Consider the following 19,155-nt stretch of genomic DNA (forward strand, 5'->3'; position numbering starts at 1 on the left):
CAAACTGGATATCACTGAGCAGGTTCTTGCTAAGCAGGAGCTACTTGATAGCACTATTGATGACACTTCCTAGCACTTTACTGAAAATCAAGAGTCAACTGATGGAGTGGTAATTGGCCTGGTTGGATTTGTTCTGCTTTTTATGTACTGGACATATCTGGGCAATTTTCCACATTGTCAAGTAAATGCCAGTGTGGTAACTGTACTGGAAGAGCTTGGCTAGGGGAGCGGCAAGTTCTGGAGCACATGTCTTTAGTACTATTACCGGAATGTTGTTAGGGTCCGTAGCCTTTGCTGCATTCAGTGTCTCCAAGCATTTCTTCATGTTATGTGGAGTGAATCGAATTGGCTGAAGACTGGTATCTGTGATGCTGGGAACCACATTGGTACTTCTGGCTGAAGATTGCTGTAAAAGCTTCAGCCTTACATTTTGCACTGATGTGCTGGGCTCTTCCATCATTGAGGATGGGGATATCTAATGAGCGTCCTCCTTCAGTGAGTTGTTTAATTGTCCACCACCATTCATGACTAGATGTGGCAGGACTACAGAGTGGTAGTGGGTTCCCATAGCTCTGACCATCACTTGGTGCTTATGCTGTTTGGCAAGTAGTCCTATTTGGTGGCTTCACCAGGTTGGCACCTCATTTTCAGGTATATCCAGTGCAGCTCCTGACATGCTTTTGCGGTGAGTCAATAGATGGGCATGGATTCTCCTTCAAGTACAATGTCAATTTTTTGTCAAAATATTCTGCAAAGTACAATGTTAAATCATGAATTGAAGCAGTGCATGAAGTTTTTGAGTTTGATTTGTTTCTGATGGTAACTAATTCCAAGGATTGTGACTAGTATCAGGTCACAGAATGCCGGTGCGCCCACAATTGCTGAACCCGCAGTGTCTAAAACTCAAAAGCTTCTATTTGTTTGGAGGAGATCACCAAATTCTCAATTCTATTTGTTATTTCCCTATCTGAGCCCTTTTCTCTACATTTATATTTAAATGGTCTGTAGGCTACTGTCTAAACTAAATGAATTCTAATCAATGAATAGAGAAGTTTCATTTGACTCTGAATTGTCTTTTAATGTGGTACAAGTATTTTGGTGATCTTTTAACATGGGAACATAGGAGCAGGAGTAGGAGATTCAGCCTCTTGAGCCTGCTCCACTGTTCAATACGATTGGGGCTGATCATTTTGCGCAACACCCTAATGCCACCCCCATATCCCTTGATCTACCTCTTTCTTGAAAACAACATAAGGCTTTGGCCTCAACCACTTTCTGTGGTAGTGAATTCCACCAGATCACTACATGAAGAAATTTCTCCTCATCCCTATCCTAAACTGGTACTCTTAACTTTAAAGGGAACATCCTTCTTACATCTAACCTGTCTAGTCCTGTTAGAATTTGTAGATTTCTATGAGATTCCCTCCACATTCTTCCAAACTCCAATGTATACGATCGTAACCGACTCAATTTCATGTTCATTTGTTATTGTTGATGTGTTAAGTCTATAAAGAACTTTGTTTCCAGTAGCTAAGCACCTCTCAATGGCTCGGTTTTCTGTAATGGGCACACCCAAACCTCAAAACCATTGCTGTGAGTTGAAGAGTGTGGTGCAACCAGTCAGGCAGCATCCAAGGAGCAGGAGAATCAACGTTTTGAGCATAAGCCCTTCAACAGGAATGAGGCTTGTGAGTACAGTTTAAAATTTGAAATTTTATTAGGGCAGCTGCTGTGTCCCAAACTAAACTACAGAATGTTATGAATCTGACAATAAGTCTTTGACTTTGCTTGCTGTCAAGCTGACGCAGACCCTGATCATACACTAATTGTCAGGCAGAGTCCAACACTGTGCTAACACAACACATGGATTTGTTAAAAGTGGACTCTTTCAGAGGTAAGGTACATGTGCAACATAAATAATAAAAAGTATAAGACTGAAAATTGGAATTGCCTTTAGAATAGGTTGACACTTTGCAAAGCACTTAAGACCATTTGGCACAGGAGTAGAAGTAAGCCATTTAGCCCTGTGAGTCTGCTCTGCAAGTCAGTGAGATCATACAGTAGGGTTCAAGCTAAATTGAAACATGATCATGAACATAAGGTCGTTAAAAATGGGATCTACAATAGCAACAATCAGAGATAATCAAAGCAAGGAACTAAGTGAATGCATTGAATTGCCTTCCCCCACTGTTTGCAGCATCCTTGATGCTATGCTCTGATGATTTCCTTAAAATACCTCCTAAACTTAATACTTTAACAGTCTATTTCTGCGTACTAACCTTGTATGCCTCTGAGCAAAATGACCACTTTAGTGCAACTTAAGTCCTTTGTGAGGATCTATGTCTGCAAGGAACTGGTTGAGACCGGGGATCACTCCCAGCCACGAGAGTCAGAATTATACTTAAGTGAAGGAAAAAGGAAGGAAAGCTTTTGGAATTAACATCATTAATAGTTTCACCATTAAAATTCTTTTTTTGAAGAAAAACAATCTGCAAACAGTTTAAAAATCTTTTCTGCCTTGCTGTTACTGTTGCAGAAGAGTGTGTGCCCTTAAAAGAATGATATTTCAGTGCCAATAAATGTTACTACATGAATGCCACGTAACTGAACATTAAGTGTGTAGAATTGAATGGAGTCAAATAGCATTATAATATTGAAATATTTGCAGGTACATTCCTGATACCACATGAATTATTTACTCCTACTTCTGTGCACTTCATGATTTCATATTTTCTGTCAAATTATTTGCAGATTGCAATCAGAAAATGCGCTCTTATAGAGGGTTATGCCAGCAGGTTCAGCTCCAGTTACTGCTGCATTGCAGCCACATTATCACCAGGAGACCTCACAGTGCAGCTGGTACATTATAAACCCGTACCGCAGATTTTCACGTTCAAATCTGAGATTCTAATAAGAGAAAAGTTTCAAAAAAAAGGCCACAAATAGTCCCACCACAGCAATACTTGCATTTATATAGCACCTCTAATGTCGAGTCATAGAGCATGGAAACAGATCCTTTGATCAAACAAATCCACGCCAACCATAGTTCCCAAACTAAACTAGTTCCATTTGCCTGTGCTTGGCTGATGTCCCTCCAAACCTTTCCTGTTCATGAACTTATCCAAATGTTGTTTAAATGTTGTAACTGTATCTGCATCCACCACTTTCTCTGGCTGTTCATTCCACACACGAATCACTCTTGGTGTAAAAAAGTTGCCCCCTCATGTCATTTTTAAATCTTTCTCCTCTCACCTTAAAAATATGACTCATAGTTTTGAACTCCCCCTTGTCCCCTCCCCATCTCCTCACACCAGTGAAAAGACTGTTGTCACTCACTTTACCTATGTCCATCATGATTTTACAAACCTCTGTAAGGTCACCCCTGAAACTCCTATGCTCCAGTGAAAAACGTCCCAGCCTTTCCAGTCCATTTTTATATCTCAAGATCTCCATTCCCAGCAACATCCTGGTAAGCCTTTTCTGTACACTCTCCAATCTAATAATATCCTTCCTATAACAGGGCGACCAGAACTGTATACATTGCCACAGAAGATATCCCAAGGTTCTCCAAGGAGGGTCATCAAACAAAATGTGACACCAAGCCACTAAGGAGCTATTACTGCAGATGATGAAAAGCATTGGTGAGATGGGTACTAAGGAGTGCCTTAAAAGAGGAAAAAGAGGTGAAGAGGCGGAAATGTTTAGGGAGGAAATTCCAGACCTCATAAGCTATGGACACCAATAGTGAAGTGATTAAAATCAGGAATGCATTAGAGGTCCAAGTGAAGGAAGACAGATATAGAATGTGATATGGAAAACAGCACACAAACAGGCTCTTTGGTCCATCATATCTGTGCTGACTATAATGCCATGCTAAAAGAATCCCATTTGCCTTCCTAGTAAGTTGTAAGACTGAAGATGCATACTGCGGCAAGGAGGATTGAGACCATGGAGGGTTTTGAAACAGGTACACATTTTAAAATTGAGGCATCGCATAACCACGGGCCAGTGTAAGAGCGTAAACACAGTCATAACGGACAATCAGAAAGTGGGGTGAGAATTAGGATGCTTGCAGCAAGCTCTGGATGAGCCGATGTTTGTGGAGGATGGTAGAGACAGACTCAGAAAGGAATGCATTGAAGTAGTGATTAATAAATATGCAGTGGATAATTGAGCTAAGAAAAGAGGGGAGTTGGATAGTGTTACAGATGTGGCAGTTAGAGGCTCAGTTTTAGATCAAATACAACAACTTAGTCAGTTTCTAGGATAGGGGATGGAATCAGAAGATTTGGAGTTTTCAGTTTGGAGTTTGTGGTGAGGGTCTGAAGCCAAAAACTCCAATTTTCACAATATTTACTTGGATACATTTCTGTTCACCCTGTACCAGATGCAGGGTGATAATTGAGAGATAAAGAAGGGGGGTAAGAGATGTGGTGGTGAATTAAAATTAGGTGTCTTCACATCAAACCCTATCCTGTTTTATTGGATAGGTGAGAGGCAGCATGTAGATGATATCATTTATTCATAATCACTGCAAAGCAAGTTGCTAGATCACTCATTAGTGACAGTGCTATTTTAAAATGTTGAGTTTAGGTAGCTTTTTTTTATTATTGCCAAGAAAATAAAGCTTAAAGCTCTTCAGGATTCTCAATGCAGTTGAAATGCTATCAAGCAGCACAATATCAGGGTTCAGATCAAGCGTCAAGGAATGGGGATTTAGGCATAGCAACAAGCTCCTCTGTTCATCAGTATATTTACAATGCTCCACAAGGTGGACATGAGCTGTGTGCAATTCTATGAGTGACTGCCTGAAGACCAATGTCATCTGTTATGTTAAATACTTCTCAGGAATTTGCAAACCCACTCGTCTGCCATCCAGCTTTCCACTTTGGATCTTTGCCCATTTCCTGTTACATAAATGATGGTATTCCAGTGAACTAAAAGGCATCGGGCACCTGATTGCCCTGGTCAGTTACTGTCACATTGAATTACTGTCACGTAAGTGCAGACTTACTTGATCCTTACATTTTTTATCTAAATATAGATTGCATGCAATACAGAGTAATAAATTTAGAGGAGACTCAGAGGGAGAGCTCTAGAATAGGAATTTCTTTTGCAGAGGGCATAACAACTGAATTATAAAGGTTTCTCTTGTAAGCAAACTGACTGAATGGGTTTATTTTTACAGCACAAACCTACAATGCTTTATCAGACATCACCAAAGGTTCAGGTAGTGTCACAAAAGCATGAGACCAAAACTCACACGATTTGTAAGCCTCATTTGAACTGTGAATGAGATTATGTCCTTGACAGATACTCTAGCTAGCAGTCATTCGCCTAACATAGGCAGAGTTCACAGGAGTAGTTCTATGCTATTTTTACGCCAGCTGCAGGTGATGAAGAGGGCTGTAACAGACAACAGAATCCTGCATCAGAATTGCACACTTTGAATATCACAGATACAAAGTAAGATTTTGCTTCATTTTGCAATTGATTCACAGATATATTACTGTTCATTGTGAACAATACATGAAATATTGAATAATTTAGCAAATAATAACAAAAGGTCTTCATACATCCTGTTAAAATCAGAAGTCACACAACACCAGGTTATAGTCCAACAGGTTTATATGAGATCACAAGCTTTTGGAGTACAGCCCCTTCATCAGGTGTAGTGGGAGAGTAGCGCAGACAGATGCAGAGTTTATAGGCAGAGAGATCAAAAGATTATACAACAGGTATGAGTGGATTGTTGAATACTACATCTCTGCAGGTGACCAAGAATGTTAGACATTGTGAGTAAAGTGTTGGATTATAACCTGGTGTTGAGTGACTTCTGACTTTGTCCACCCTTGTCCAACACTGGCACCTCCACATCATACATTCTGTCAGGGATTCTAATATTTTAAATAAAATTTGAAACACAGAAATAGGTCATTTGGTCTGACTGTATTTGTTCTGAGTAAATGCTGAACGAGGGCCTCTAACCCTTTATACTCCTTTCTCCCTCCTGTATCTGGCTTCCCATCAATTGCATCAAAGCTATTCATCTCATATACTCCATGAGGTACAGTTTCTAGCTGGGCTAAACAGATATCGCCTAAATTCCAATGCTGGAAGCAAGCCTTTCAACCCATTGAGTCCACATTGACCCTTTAAAGAACATCCCACCCACCCAGACCCAACCCATCCTTGCAACCCTGCATTTCCCATGGCCAATCTACCTGACCCGCACATCTTTGGACTATGGGAGGAAACCAAAGCAAACTCGAGCAGACACAGGGAGAATGTGCAAACTCCACACTTACATTGATTCCACCCGAGGTCCCTGGTGCTGTGAGGAGAGCACTGCTAACCACTGAGCCACTGTGCCACCCCACTCATTCCTTATTGGAATTACTAATGACTACCTTATATTTAATCCCCCTTGTTTTGAATACCGCCTCCTCCCCAAACAGTTGAAAATATTCTCCTTGTCTACCTACCAAAACCTTCTCTAATATTAAAGACAGCCATTAGGCCTCAACAATCTTCCATAGATTATTTAGTACTATCAGGTTTTTTTTTTCGGGTTCGGGCATTTAAAACAATCTACACACATCCAGGCATGTTGGTGCCCCCCACCACATTCTACGAGAGACCCATTCCCAATTGCAGGGGTAATCAAATATTTACATCTAGATTGGAAACCATGCTAAGCTCATTTCTTCCAGAAATCCACAAGCCATATTGTAGTTCTGTGCAAGTGGATGAGCTTTCAATGAGTTAACATCCCAGATATTAGAGTTAATTTTAACTGAATATCCCAATGCAAACCGGTGGCTACGAAGAATCAGGTTACTTTCTTGTTTAGATCTTAACTGTTTGTGAAGCTAATTTGCAGGGCTTTGCAAGCAGACAAGGTGACCAACTAAAGTAGGCACCTGCCTCATGTATCTATGCATATTGGCATTGAGGACCCAGATGCTATTTTAATCAAAGTCTGATCAAGAAGCACCTCTGATTTTTGTGGCTGGCTTGAAATGGATCTGTAAAAAAGAGACGTCTCTCTGGCATGTCTCAATATGTTTTGCATGGGGCTAGATGTTTACCTAAAGTCAGTATAGCCAAGAGCTGTCCAATCTTCATTATGTTTTGCTACAAAGTAGTTGTCATGGTTAGAATTGTCAGGGATTCTTGTGGCCACTATCAGAAAGGAAATCAACTCACCAGAGCAATTTCTTGTCAAACCTCTTCTGGTTTAAAAGCTCCATTGTGTCTCAAGCTATGCGAGTTTCCCAATATTTTTAATACTATAAGATTGCACTTAGGGAAGGGCAAAATAGTTCACACCTGACCTATGACCATTGATAGGGACAGAGAATATTTTCTAGGGCTGTTTATAATTATTCTCACGATCCAACAACTATAACGAGAGAACAAGGCGAACAGTCTGCTACAATGAATGTCACCAAACTTAGCCAACTAGATAATGTATGAACAGCAAACTTAGAAGTGGGTTATAGCCTCTTGAGTGAAGATAGTTATCATCTCACTGTGGGCTATGACAGGCCATAGGTGGGAATAAATAAAACAAGGTATTACCACAGTCACCAGTCTCCTTGTATTGTGTCAACACCCCTTAAATGTTAGTCGATCCTGAATCCTGCAGCACATCTACTGTACTCGCCAACAATGATGTTCTGTCATGTTGCATTTGTGCATGCAAGCAGACATGATGCTGAATGCTGTTGAATATAGGAAACTCCTGAGGAACTGCCAAATTAACAGTCATATTTCACAATGTCATTTTTGGTATGTGACTGTCTGTAATTTGATAATTGTATTCACTGCCTGTTGTCCAGCTACTCTGTATATTGGTGTTATCTCACCTAAAAATATCAAACAGTATTTTCCATAATCAGATAGCTTGGTCCTTTCTCTGATTTTAGAGCTGCTCGTGAGTCAGAGGTAGGCAGCTCTCACATTCAGAAGAAGCACTGCATAACTGAGGATGATCAACCATGATCATAATGAATGGTGGTGCTGGTTCGAAGGGCAGAATGGCCTACTCCTGCACCTATTGTCTATTGTCTATTGTCTATAAGGACCACCATGGCTCTGCCAAAAAAGCAACCAACATCCCAAGGATGGCCTCAGGGAAGTGTTTTTTGTCAGAGAAGTGAGTTTCTGGGATTGAGGATTACAGGGAAGGAGATCAGACATAAAGACAAAGGTGGCTTCCAGTGGCTATGCCCTGACCTATGTCAATGCAGATGGAGTGCACTTTTTCTATGTGTCTGCCTGGATTTCCACTGTGTGCTCCGATCTCCTCTCACAGTCCAAAGATGTTGAGATTAGATGGATTGGCAATGCTAAATTTCCCATAGTGTCCAGGGAATGTAGGTTAGTTGAATTAGCCATAGGGAATGTTGAGTTACAGTGACTGGGTAGAGAGGTGGGACTGGGTGGGGTGCTCTTCACAGGGATAATGTGGACTCGATGAGCCGAATGGCTGTACCAATTCTATGTTTATATGACATCCATCTTTTTCATCTGGTTGAAGCTGAAATTATTGCAGCCCAGTCGTGAACAGTACTTAAATAGTAGTCATTCATTTAACAACTTCACATCTCTTAATCTTGTCCAAATGAATATTCAGGTATTGACAAAAGGCATAACAGAATGTAACACTTATTATGGCCAAATTAAGATATTAATCAAGCAAAATAAACACGATTGTTAAATCAGAAGCCTTGTTTTAGCTAAAGTATTTGTGGCATTTAGCCAAGCCATTTGGATACAGAACAGGCTCGAAGGCAGGAGACAAAGGGTCATGCTGGAAGGTTGCTTTTCAAACTAGAGGCTTGTGACCAGTAGTGTAACACAGGATCAGTGCTGGGTCCAGTGCTTTTTGTCATTTATATAAATGATTTGGATGTGAACAGAGAAGGGATGATTAGTAAGTTTGCAAATGACACCAAAATTGGAGGTGTAGTGTAGGTACAGTGAAGAAGGTTACCTCAAAACACAACACAACCTTGATCAGATGGGCCAATGGGCTGAGGAAGGGCAGATGGAGTTTAGATAAATGTGAGGCGCTGCATTTTGGAAAGGCAAATCAGGGCAGGACATACAATCTTAATGGTGAGGTCCTGGGTGTGTTGCTGAACAAAGCGAGTGCAGGTTCATAATTCCTTGAAAGCGAAGCCTCAAGTAGATAGGATAGTGAAGATGGCATTTGGTACTCCTGCCTTTACTGGTCAGTGCATTGAGTATAAGAGTTGGGAGGTCATGTTGCAGTTGTACAGGACATTGAGGCCGTGCCCACCGGCCTTCAGAACACGAGGTCTCACTGCAACCACGTACTGGCCTCTGTCCCGGACTTCATTCTCCATTCCTCCAGGAGGGATAGTTTAAGAAATTAAAAGTTTGGGGGCAGTGAGTAAGAAAAACTGCAACAAAGAGAAGGGAAAGGTAAAAGGAATTGGCGAGCAGAGGAGCTCTGGCTGGAGTATTTTACTCTGCCACCATCTTGAACTATATTACAGATAGAAGTCTAGATAATCATGAGGGACAAGGATAGGGTGAATACCCAAGGCCTTTTCCCCATCGTAACGGAGTCCAAAACCAGAGGGCATAGTTTTAAGGTGAGAGGGGAAAGATGTAAAAGGGACCGAAGGGGCAACATTTTCATGCAGAGGGTGGTGCGTGTATGGAATGAGCTACCAGAGGAGGTGGTGGAAACTGATACAATTACAGCATTTAAAAGGCATCTGGATGGATATATGCAAAGGAAGGGTTTGGAGAGATATGGGGCCATGTGCTGGCAAATGGAACTAGATTAATTTAGGATATCTGGTCAGCATGGACGAATTGGACCAGCTGTACAGCTCCACAAATCTTTAAGCACAGATGGAGAATACATATGTCCTAAAATATTTTTTATTTATTTTTCTCCTTGGGATGTTGATATTGTTAGCATTTATTCCCCATCCTTAACTGCCAAAGGGTAGTTTAGAGGCAACAACATTTCGATGTGTCCAGAGTCATGGGTAAGAATGGCAGATTGCCTTCCTTAAAAGGAAATTCATGAACCATAATGCTCAACAGTGATCACAAGGTTGCTATTAGACCAGCTTTTGATTCCAGAATTTATTGCATTAAAATTTCCCCATCAGCTATGGTGGGATTTGAACTCATGCACCCCACACATTAGCCCAGAGCTTGGAATTACTAGTCTCGTAATATTACCACTAAACCATCACCTCTCAGAATGGTTTTAGATTAATCAGGTGACCAGACATCTGGAAGTCTGGAAATTTGACTGAAACAGTTCTTGGATAATTACTTTTAATAAAATTTAATGAATGGCAACACATTGGCACAGTGGTCAGCACGGCTGCCTCACAACACCAGGGTCTCAAGTTCAATTCCACCCTTGGGAGGTTGTCCATGTGGAGTTTGCGTATTCTCCCTCTGTCTGTGTGGGTTTCTGCTGGGTGCTCCGGTTTCCTCCCACTGACCAATGATGTGCAGGTTAGGTGGATTGGTCATGGGGAATTGCCCATAGTGTTCGGGGATATGCAGGTTAGGTGGATCGAACATGGTTAAAAAAAAATTCATGTGGGGTTACAGAGGGGTGATGGGCCTGGGTGGGATGCTCTTCGGAGGGTTGATGCTGACTCAATAAGCTGAATAGCCTCTTTCTGCACTGCCAGGTTTCTATGATTCTATAAGGCCCAGAGAACTGAAGTGGACCAGCACAGCTGAGCTGCTTACTCAGCCTTGTGGTTACCTACAATCTACTTCTGAAGTCAGCCATTCTAATACTAACCCACTGCTGCCTTTCCCAAATGAGGGTGAGGTCCATTAAACTGAAGCAGGCTTGCCAAGTCAGGAAATTTCTTGATTCGACTTCTCGCCTTGGAAGAGAAAATCTCACCCCAGCTGTCTGCTGGCATATGTTCTGCTGAGATCGTCTAAGTACACAAAGAATGGAATGCTGAAGATCACTTCCCAACCAAAGTCTGCGGTGCAGAGAAGCTGACCACAGATTCACTCACAGTGTTCCTTGCTCCTCCTCATCCTCACTAGAATGCAAAGGACCAGGTCAATTCTTTTAAAACATTCATTCACAGGATTGGCTAGGCCAACATTTATTGCTCATTCTGAGTTGCCAGAGGGCAGTGAAGAGTCAACAACATTGCTGTGGGTCTGGAGACAAATGTAGGCCAGACCAGGTAAGGATGGCAGCTTCCTTCCCTAAAGGGCATTAGTGAGCCAGATGGATTTTTCCAATAATCAACAATTGATTCATGGTCATCGTAATTCCAGACTTTTTAAATTTAATTCAAAATCTACCATCTGCCATGGCAGGATTCAAACTAGGTCCCCTGGAAAAAAGGATAAAATCCCAGCTTCAGTGCCAAATTCTTTCCACCTGGAAATAAAAATTTGTCCCCTGTCTGATCCTGTGAATACTTGGGTCTATATCTGCAATTTCTTTTTCTGAAGAGGAGTCATATTGCACTCAAAAGTTAACTGTTTCTCTCTCCACAGATGTTGCCAGACTTGTGTTTCTCCAGTACTTTCTTTGTTTGTTTCAGATTTCCAGCATCCACAGTATTTTGCTTAGTTCGACATAGTAGGCGAAAGTGAGGACTGTAGATGCTGGAGATCAGAGTCAAGACTAGAGTGGTGCTGGAAAAGCACAGCAGGTCAGGCAGCATCAGAGGAGCAGGAAAATCGATGTTTCGGGCAAAAGCCCTTCGTCAGGAATGAAGGCAACATCTTCAGTGAACCTCTGAATAAAGCACTGGTGTTGTAGCCCACTTTCTATTGAAATGTTTGAGTTTCCTAGGGTTGGTGATGTCATTTCCTGTAGTGACATAATTTCCTATGGTGGTGTCATTTCCTGTTCTTTTTCATATTCTGTTCTAATTCAAGAGTTAGAGAGTGTGGTGCAGTATCCTTTGGAAGGTCTGAAAACAAACCTTCCAGCTCAGTGAGCAAACCTACATCCAGAACCTCAACCTGAGCTACAAATTTTCTCAAAACTCGCTAAGTGTTGAATTATTTGTGAGTTATTGCCTCCACCATTCCATCAAGAAAATTATTAATCCCCCTTTGTGGACTTACATTGATCCCATTTTTGCCAATCTTTCCTGAATCAGTCCTGAACTGCTTTTCTACATTAATTGATGGGATGCCAGTGTCTCTGGTAGGGTCAGCACTTATCACCCAGCTCTAGTTGCTGTTTAGAAGGTGCAATCATTGCAGTCCATGTAGTGTCAGTGTATCCATCATGCCGTTAGGATGGGAGTTCCAGGTACTTGATGCAATGATGCTGAAGGAATGGTGTAACATTTCCAAGTCACAATGGCTTGGAGGCCACCTACAGGTGCTTTTCCCATTTTCCTGCTGACCTTTTCCTCTGAGTAGTAGAGGTCATGGGTTTGGAAGATCCTGCCAAAGGAGGCTTAGTGAGTTGCTGCAGTGTATCTTGTAGATGTTTGCCACTCAGACAACAGGTTTACCATCACATTCCTAATGGTGCACAAGGGGTATCAGAAGCTGAGCTACTTTCCAATTACTTTCCAATGTGTTAATGACCTCTTTCTCTCAGTCATGTCTTAAATGGAAATATCCCTCCATTGGACACAGGCACCACTGATTAAAGCAGCATTTATTGCTCATTCCTCATTGCACATTGCAGAGTCGGGACTCACATGTAGGCCCGACCAGGTAAAGATGAAATATTCTCTTCCCTAAAGGGCATTAGTGAACCAGATGAATTTTTACAACAATTGACAATGTGACGCAATCTCCATTATGCTAGCTTTTTACTGAATTTAAGTCTCACTATCTTCCATGTTGGGATTTGAAACCATATCCTCAGAACACTAGCCTGTGTTACTTGCCCAGTGTGATTACCACTGTACCACTACCTTTCCCTATATACACACATACCATCTCATTTACCTTCTTCCAAGGCCTATCTACTATTTCTTTACTGACATCTTAAGAGGGGTTGATTGTACTTCAGGGAGGGAGGGACGAGATCATACAGGAGGGGTCTCACTGGAAAGCAGTTAAGCAATTGAAGCTCAGATGATTTCAATGGTTGAAAAGATCTATATCTTGCCCGAAACCAGTGGTAATGGTGAATTTAGGACTGGAGCAGGAACAGGGTGATACTTGGATCAAAAGAAGTGGTCCCAGCTTAAGGGAAGTGCCGGAGTTAGAGAGGGACATCTACGGGTAGGGAAGGATGCAGAGTCAAGGAGGTATCCAGGACTCCAGGCAAGGACCTGGAATAGCATTCAATTCTTCCTGGTCCATAAAGATTGCTGTAAAAGTACCTGAGGCCCAGTGCAGTCATTATCATATGCTCCATACACTGGAACAACAAAGGTTCTGTTCACAGTCAGACATTGTACTAGAAATCTGCCAACGTCAGTCACAGCACTAAAGTGCACTTGGAAATTACAGGAGTAAGTTATCATGACTGCAATCCAAGTGAAATCATAGAATCATTAAAACATGGAAGCAGGCCATTCAACTCTGCACCAACTCTCCATATAGCATCCCACTCAGCCCCATGCCTCCTACTTTATCCCCTAGATCCACACAATTCCCATGGCTAATCCACCCTGGACACTATGGGTAATCCACCTAACCTGCACATCTTTGGACTGTGGGAGGCAACCCACAGACACGGGGAGAGTGCTCAAACTCCACAAGACAGTCACCCAAGGGTGGGATCGAATCCGGATCGCTAGTGCTGTGAGGCACTGTGTTACCCTATCCCCTGCTATTGTTCACTCCCATTTATCACATGCCTTCACATCAATAATCTTCAGGTTTCCTTCAATATGTCATGTCCTGCATGTTATTTTGCTGCCTTTGAAACAAAGACGTTTGCCACAACAGCAAGCATGATGGTAATCCAAATATTTTTATTAAAAAATAAATAGCTTATGACATGAATGTGATAAGATGTTTGCACCTTGGCAGTTAAAATTTAAATAACCTAATGTTATGATTTGGTGTTAATAAATTATCATCATTAATCATCAGCCTTGCCCTCCAACCACAATTCTCCAAACATTGCTTAGTACCATCTGTCTTCTGCATCACATTAGAAGTGGGCTCTGAATAATCCAGACATAGACTGGCTGTGCTTTAGTGGTTTGCAGATTATGGCATAGTTTATAAAACTGGAGCAGAGATGAGGATTCCAGTTTTCCATCAGCAAGTTTGCTTTTATATGGGAAGATACGCTGATGGCAAAATGTTTAGTGCACTGATAAAGCAGTTTGGGACTTGTTCATTTATTTTACCAGGAGAAAGTGACGACTGCAGATCCTGAAGATCAGAGTCGAGAGTGTAGTATTGGAAAAGCACAGCAGGTCAGGCAGCATCCGGGGAGCAGGAGAATCGATGTTTCGGGCAAGAGCCCTTCATCAGGAATGAGGTTAATTCTCCCACTGATTCTCCTGCTCCTCGGCTGCTGCCTGACCTGCTGGGCTTTTCCAGCACCACTCTATCGACATTTATTTTATAACCTGAGCAAAGCAAGCATGTCCCAAAACGGACACAGAAAATGCTGTAAGTGCTCAGTAGGTCTGGCAGCAACAGCAGACAGGAAACAAGGTCAATGTTTCAGGGCTGTGAGCAGAGAAGAGTTATAAATGTTTTAGCATAAGTGAAAGAGGCAAATAGAAAAACAAAGTGACAGTCTGTATGACAGTGGAAGGTGTGGGATGTTGTATCATGTCTCTTGGTCAGTATGTCAGTTTACCTTTTAGATGCTTGATTATGCAACCATCACTGCATCACTGCAGGTGATATAAAGGTATACATCTTATTCACAATCTTACCCCAAAATCACTTGAAGCATGACACTTTACTGGAAGCAGGATGCTCAGTTTTAATTTATTAGCTTAATGTCAGTCAGTTGGACAGAGGTGAGTGTATTTGTGAGGAGAAGGTGCTAGGGAAGCTGAAAGACTTGAAAATGGATAAATCACCTGGTTTGGATGGACTATATCCCAGGGTTCTGAAGGAGACAGCTGAGGAGATTGTGGAGGTATTGGTGGTGATCTTTCAGAAAACACTGGAGTCAGGAAGAGTCTCAGAGAATTGGACAATGGCTTATGTAACACCCCTGTTTAAGGAGGGAGGGAGGCAGAAGACAAGCAACTTTAGGCCAGTTAGCCTGACCTCAGTCATTGCAAAGATTTCAGAATTGATTATGAAGGATGAAATTGTAGGAGTACTTGGAAGTGTATGGTAAAGTAGGGTTAAGTCTACATGGCTTCATCAAAGGGGTGCCATGCCTGTTAAATATGATAGAATCCTTTGAGAATGAAATTACACAAGGACAGCCAGTGGATGTGACATATTTGGATTTTCAGAAGGCCTTTGTCAAGGTGCTGCACACGAGGGGCTGCTAAATAAGATAACTGTCCATGTTGTTAGGGGCAAGGTACTGGCATGGATAGAGGATCAGCTGACTGGCAGAAGGCAGAGAATAGGAATAAAGGGATCGTTTTCAGGATAGCAGCCAGCGACTAATGCAGTTCTGCAGGGGTCAGTGTTGGAACCACAACTATTACATTATACATTAATGATATGGATGAATGAGCTGATGGCATTATTGTGAAATTTACAGGTGACACAGAGACAGGTGAAGAGACATGTAGTGTTGGGGAGGCAGGAAGGCTGCAGAAGGGATTGGACGTGCTAGGACAGTGGGCAAAGAAGTGGCAGATGGAATACAATACGGGAAATTAAGAGATTATGCAACTTGGTAAGAAGAATAGGGCAGCACAGTGGCTCAGTGGTTAGCACTGCTGCCTCACAGCACCAGGGACCCAGATTCGAGTCCAACCTCAGGCAACTGTCTGTGTGGAGTTTGCACATTCTCCCTGTGTCTGCGTGGATTTCCTCTGGGTGCTTTGGTTTCTTCCCACAGTCCAAAGATGTGCAGGTTAGGTGAATTGACCATGTTAAATTGTCCACAGTGTTCTGGGATGTGTAGGTTAAGTGCATTAGTCAGAGGGAACGTAAAGTAATAGGGTAGGGGAATGGGTCTGGGTGGGATACTCTTCGGAGGATCGGTGCAGACTTGTTTGGCCAAATGGTCTGTTTCCCCATTGTAGGGATTCTATGATTCTATGAAGAATAGAACATAAATGATTTTCTAAATGGGGAAAGGCTTCAGAAATCTGAAATACAAAGGGACTTAGGAGTTCTAATTTAGGACACAGGTTCACTTGGCAGTTAGGGTAGCAAATGCACTGTTAGTATTCATTTCAAGAGAGCTCAAATACAAGAATAGGGATGTTCTGCTGATTCTGTCTAACAGTCTGGTTAGGCTGCATTTGGAATATTGTGAGCAGTTTTTGCCCCATATCTAAGAAAGAATGTGCTGGACTTGGAGACGGTAGAGAGGAGGTTTACGAGAATGATCCCAGAGGTGAAAGACTTGTCATTTGAGAAGCGGTTGAGGATTCTGGGTGGGTATTCAATGGAGTTTTGAAAGATAAGAGGGAATTTCACTGAAACATCCAGCATGCTGAGAGGCCTGCTTAGAGTGAACGTGGTGGAGATATTTTCACTGGTAGGACGTGATGGCACAGCCTCAGAGTGAGGGGAAGAGCCTTCAGAACTGGGATGAGGGGGATTTCTTCAGAGAGAGAGTAGTTAATCTGTGGAACTCATTGGTGCAGAAGGCTGTGTATTTAAGAGAGAGACATAGCTTCTTGATTAGTAAGGCAATCAAAGATTACAGGGAGAAGGGCAAGAGATTGGGTTTGAGAATCAGTCATGATCGAATGACGGGACAGACTTGATGGTCTATTTTTGCTCTTATATCTTATGATCTTACGACACATTTGTGGACAATACTGACACACCCTTTGGTCCCAATATTTATTTACCTTGACTGACAGGCCGCAACCCACCACCACCACACCCAGGATACTCAAACCCTTTCCATTTCACTCCTCCATGCCCCTCTGTCCCACCATGTCCATTCCTTCAAATCCCACTCCACAACACCCCTTACCACTGACCGACCCTGAGATTCCATGCAAGGGTCCATTCTCCTGCTCCACTCCCTTGTGCTGGAGAATTACACATTGAAGGCTGCTGACCTAGCACACAACTGCATGTAGCTGACTGTAGCACACCACAATTGTGGGTGGACCAGGTGCCATGAGATTACTGTGCATAGCTCACTTTTATGCATGATCTAATCTTCAAGGTAGGATATAAATTTTTAAAAGGTTTCACATGAATGAATGTTCATGGGATGCAAATATCTTACTAGTCAGAACCAGAGCCCAGTATGAAGTCCAGCTCACTGCAAAAACGCCATTGACTTTATTCCTGCAGCCAACCCCAGTATCAATTGAAATTTCACAGCCTGTCTAATGACGTCACCCTGCATGTATGTTCTCTGCTCTTGTGGGATCGTTTAGAATCCCCTCACCAGTTTTCATTCATTATCTTTCCATAGATGCTTTATGATCAGCAGTGTCTTGCTTTTACATAATTCATAAATCGACACAGGACAGTAGACCATTTGGCCCAGCATGCCTTTGATACCTCTTTGAAAGGGCCATCAATTATTTCCACATTCATGCCCCTACGTCACAGCGTTTACTTTTCGAGCATCCATCAAGTTCTCTTAAGATTTGCTGACATCATGGCGCCATTATATTCCATCCGTTCTCAGTGGAAAGATGATGCAGAAGCAAGTTGACAATTGTCATCCGGAACTGCAGATTTCTTTAAAAATAAAGTCAACTAATAAATTTAGAAGATATCATAACACCCACAGGAACGTAGAAACTATGTCAACACTTCTCAAGATAACTGTCTTGGCAGTGGCCTAGTCGCTTAAGCAAATTCCACAATGTTTCCAGAGCGTAAAACAGCTGCTGCTTTTAACCACAGGTGAACTTTCAGATTTTGTGGAGCCCACAGGAAATGTATCATTCAGTGATGACTTAATTAGATGTGGTCAAATGCACTGGATATTCAATGGTCTTTAATCTTTCTTTACTCAATTCTATTTTCCCCCCGAACCTTTTAGTAAATATGTTTTAAGCAGATTATTTTTATATACATACAAATTTACAATTCCCTCTCTTCTTTCTTCTGGGTATGTTGTCCCTACACCCTAGTTTCTGTGCTCAAACGAGACAATAGCTTCCTCCTAGGTTTCTTACTGTTTTACTTTGACTGTGAATAAGTGCACTAAAGTAACCTCAGGTAAAGAATCTGTGAATTTTCCCTGAAGCCATGTTCAAATTCCTTTCAGTCAGTAGTTCTCCCAACCACATCTACCTGATTAGAAACCCAGAATAAGACAGGAAACAGGTCCTGATGTTCCATCGATTGTAGTCACAGAGCTCTACTATGTGCAATAATCATTCGCTTAATTCTGATCTAAGGGAGGTCTTACATGTCCTGCAAATATTATCTGTTGTTTTCTTTGTTTTTCATTCCCAACAGTGTTTCATTAGTAGAAAAGTAAATATAGAAATGTCAGATACCGCGTGATGTGTGTTCTCAGAATTGTGCATGCACATCAGGAACTTACTTGTGCAGTGAAAGGAATGGAAGAACTTTCCTCTCCAGTTGGCCATAGCAACTTGTTTTTGCTTCCGGAATGTATCCATATTGTTCCATCATGGCAGAAGCAGCTGTTGTTATGATCCCAACGCCATCCGTCACCCTTTCTGTCAGGGGGTAGTCCCACTCATCGTACGATACGGAAATTAACCCAGCTGGAAATGCCTCTGGTATGATGTCTGTGTTACCTGTTACCAGACTGGGCACAATCCAAATGAAACCATAGCCTGTAAGGCCCAGTGAACGGGCTTCCTCCAGTATAAATATGGCTTCGTCTTTCGAACAGTACAGCAGAATGACTGACGATTGTATTTTCTTCAACTGGATTTGAGCCTTTGAATCCCCATCAACAGCATCTAACGTGATGGTGCTGAGGAGCTCCCAGCCAACAAAACTGTTTTCAACTATTGTTTTTAGTACACTGATAAACTCATGGTATCCAGGAAAGGTGCTGGTTACAATGGAAAACTCATGCCAGTCATATTCTTCCATGATATTTAGCATCACTCCAACTTGTTGTTGAAT

General features: G+C 42.0%; 1 protein-coding gene across 2 annotated transcripts in view; it reads right to left on the minus strand.

Annotated features, from left to right (window-relative positions):
• The window catches only part of grin2aa (glutamate receptor, ionotropic, N-methyl D-aspartate 2A, a), a 170,983-nt gene extending 152,209 nt beyond the window's left edge, over positions 1 to 18,774 (minus strand). For both annotated transcript variants that reach the window (XM_043712001.1, XM_043711999.1), the window contains exon 1: positions 18,599 to 18,774. In XM_043712001.1, the coding sequence (XP_043567936.1) occupies positions 18,599 to 18,690 (92 nt within the window). In that variant the 5' untranslated portion in view covers positions 18,691 to 18,774. The remainder of the gene's footprint in view (positions 1 to 18,598) is intronic.
• Positions 18,775 to 19,155: the final 381 nt, after the last annotated feature.

Source organism: Chiloscyllium plagiosum, chromosome 21, assembly GCF_004010195.1.
Source record: "Chiloscyllium plagiosum isolate BGI_BamShark_2017 chromosome 21, ASM401019v2, whole genome shotgun sequence".
NCBI lineage: Eukaryota > Metazoa > Chordata > Chondrichthyes > Orectolobiformes > Hemiscylliidae > Chiloscyllium > Chiloscyllium plagiosum.